Genomic DNA, 1,445 nt, shown 5'->3' with positions numbered 1-1,445 from the left:
TTGGTTGCCAATTTCTTGAAAACTTTACGCCCGTGATAAAAGGGTGTTCCAACGCTTGTTTTGCTGTCCACCGTGTTTCCGGGTCGATTTGTAAAAGGCCATGGAGGAAGTGAAGTAATGACTGTCGGGTCTCTGCCAACGAACATTTCTGATCAACCACTCCGTCCGATAAAGTCATAGTTATTCTCATTATTAACTCGTCGAGTGTTTTATATCGGAAGTACCTTTTGTCTGGTTCGATTTGGACGTCGTTGTCGAGTTCATATTCGAATTGTTGTTTCAGAATGTACTTCACTCTTCCGCTCGAGTTTTGGATCTTCTTAAAGAAGTTAGACGTTGTTGTTCCTCTCTCCAAAACCGTTTCAGATGGTTGTCCAAGCATATCGATGATTTTGTACAACTGATCATACTCGGAATTCCCTGGAAACAATGGGATACCTAACACCATTTCAGCACAGATACATCCAGCACTCCATATATCAATCGCACAATTATAAGGCACTCCCAAGATCACTTCTGGTGCTCTGTAATGTCTTGATTGGATATATGAGTATAATGTATATGTAGAAAAGCACGCACTCCCAAAGTCAATGATCCTCAAATTGTTGGTAACCAAGTCAATCAGCAAATTCTCCGGTTTCAAATCACAGTGAATGATATTGCCATCTTCTAACGTTGACAAACATGTGAGGAGTGACTTCATATACTTCTTTACTACACTAATTGGAAAGCCCTTGTAATTGTTTTCTAAGATAAGGTGGTACAAGTTATCGCCAAGTAACTCCGTCACTATGCAGAGATGTGAATGATACAAAAAGTGGTCGACGAGTCGAACTGTATTGCAATTTCCCGTCTTGTCATACGCGTCATTTAAAAGTGAGAGCATCGCGACTTCTAACATTCCTTGTCTGAAGTATGAGAATTTTGATTTCAAAATTTTGATGGCAACATCTTTGTTTCGGACTTGGTCCTTCGCCTTGAAAACTTGACCAAACATCCCTTGTCCCAACTTATCAACTATTTTATATCTCGATATGGTGTCTGGGTTTGCGGAGTAGTAAATACCCTCTATCGAAGTTGCACTCCCAACAACATCACCCAATTTGACAATTAAGTCGAATTCCTCGTTATCATAATTTCTATTGTATTTTGGCTGAGAAGGCGAAGTTAAGAAAAGTGGTGAGAATCCAGTTATTGGGTCTGTTTGCAGTGGTGAAGAGAAGTAAAACGTGTCGAAGATTTTAGTCGTCAAGTACTTAAGGATGTAGACTTTATTTGGCTTGTGCAGTGTTTCTTCTTTTGAAGGAATGAATGGAGTAAAGGCACTTTGTTTCGAAAGAAGCCGTGGCATTAGATTATGAGTTTATTAATCGAGAGTTAGTTCTCATTCAGACTTGTTCTTTCTCTTTTTTGTCATGAAGACTCCCAAAATGGATGTCTCTAAT

The 1,445-nt window shown here is 39.4% G+C and overlaps 1 protein-coding gene across 1 annotated transcript; it reads right to left on the bottom strand.

Moving 5' to 3' along the window:
• Nucleotides 1-23: 23 nt before the first annotated feature.
• EIN_230400 (protein kinase, putative) lies at nucleotides 24-1,351 on the bottom strand (the record flags this gene model as incomplete). The annotated part of the gene is made up of 1 exon (XM_004255190.1): nucleotides 24-1,351. A coding segment is annotated over one exon (1,328 nt), but the record flags the coding sequence as incomplete, so codon positions are not given.
• Nucleotides 1,352-1,445: the final 94 nt, after the last annotated feature.

Source organism: Entamoeba invadens (assembly GCF_000330505.1).
Source record: "Entamoeba invadens IP1 unplaced genomic scaffold scaff_1105074725849, whole genome shotgun sequence".
In the NCBI taxonomy this organism is placed as follows: domain Eukaryota; phylum Evosea; order Mastigamoebida; family Endamoebidae; genus Entamoeba; species Entamoeba invadens.
This window is presented reverse-complemented; position numbering and strand designations above follow the sequence as displayed.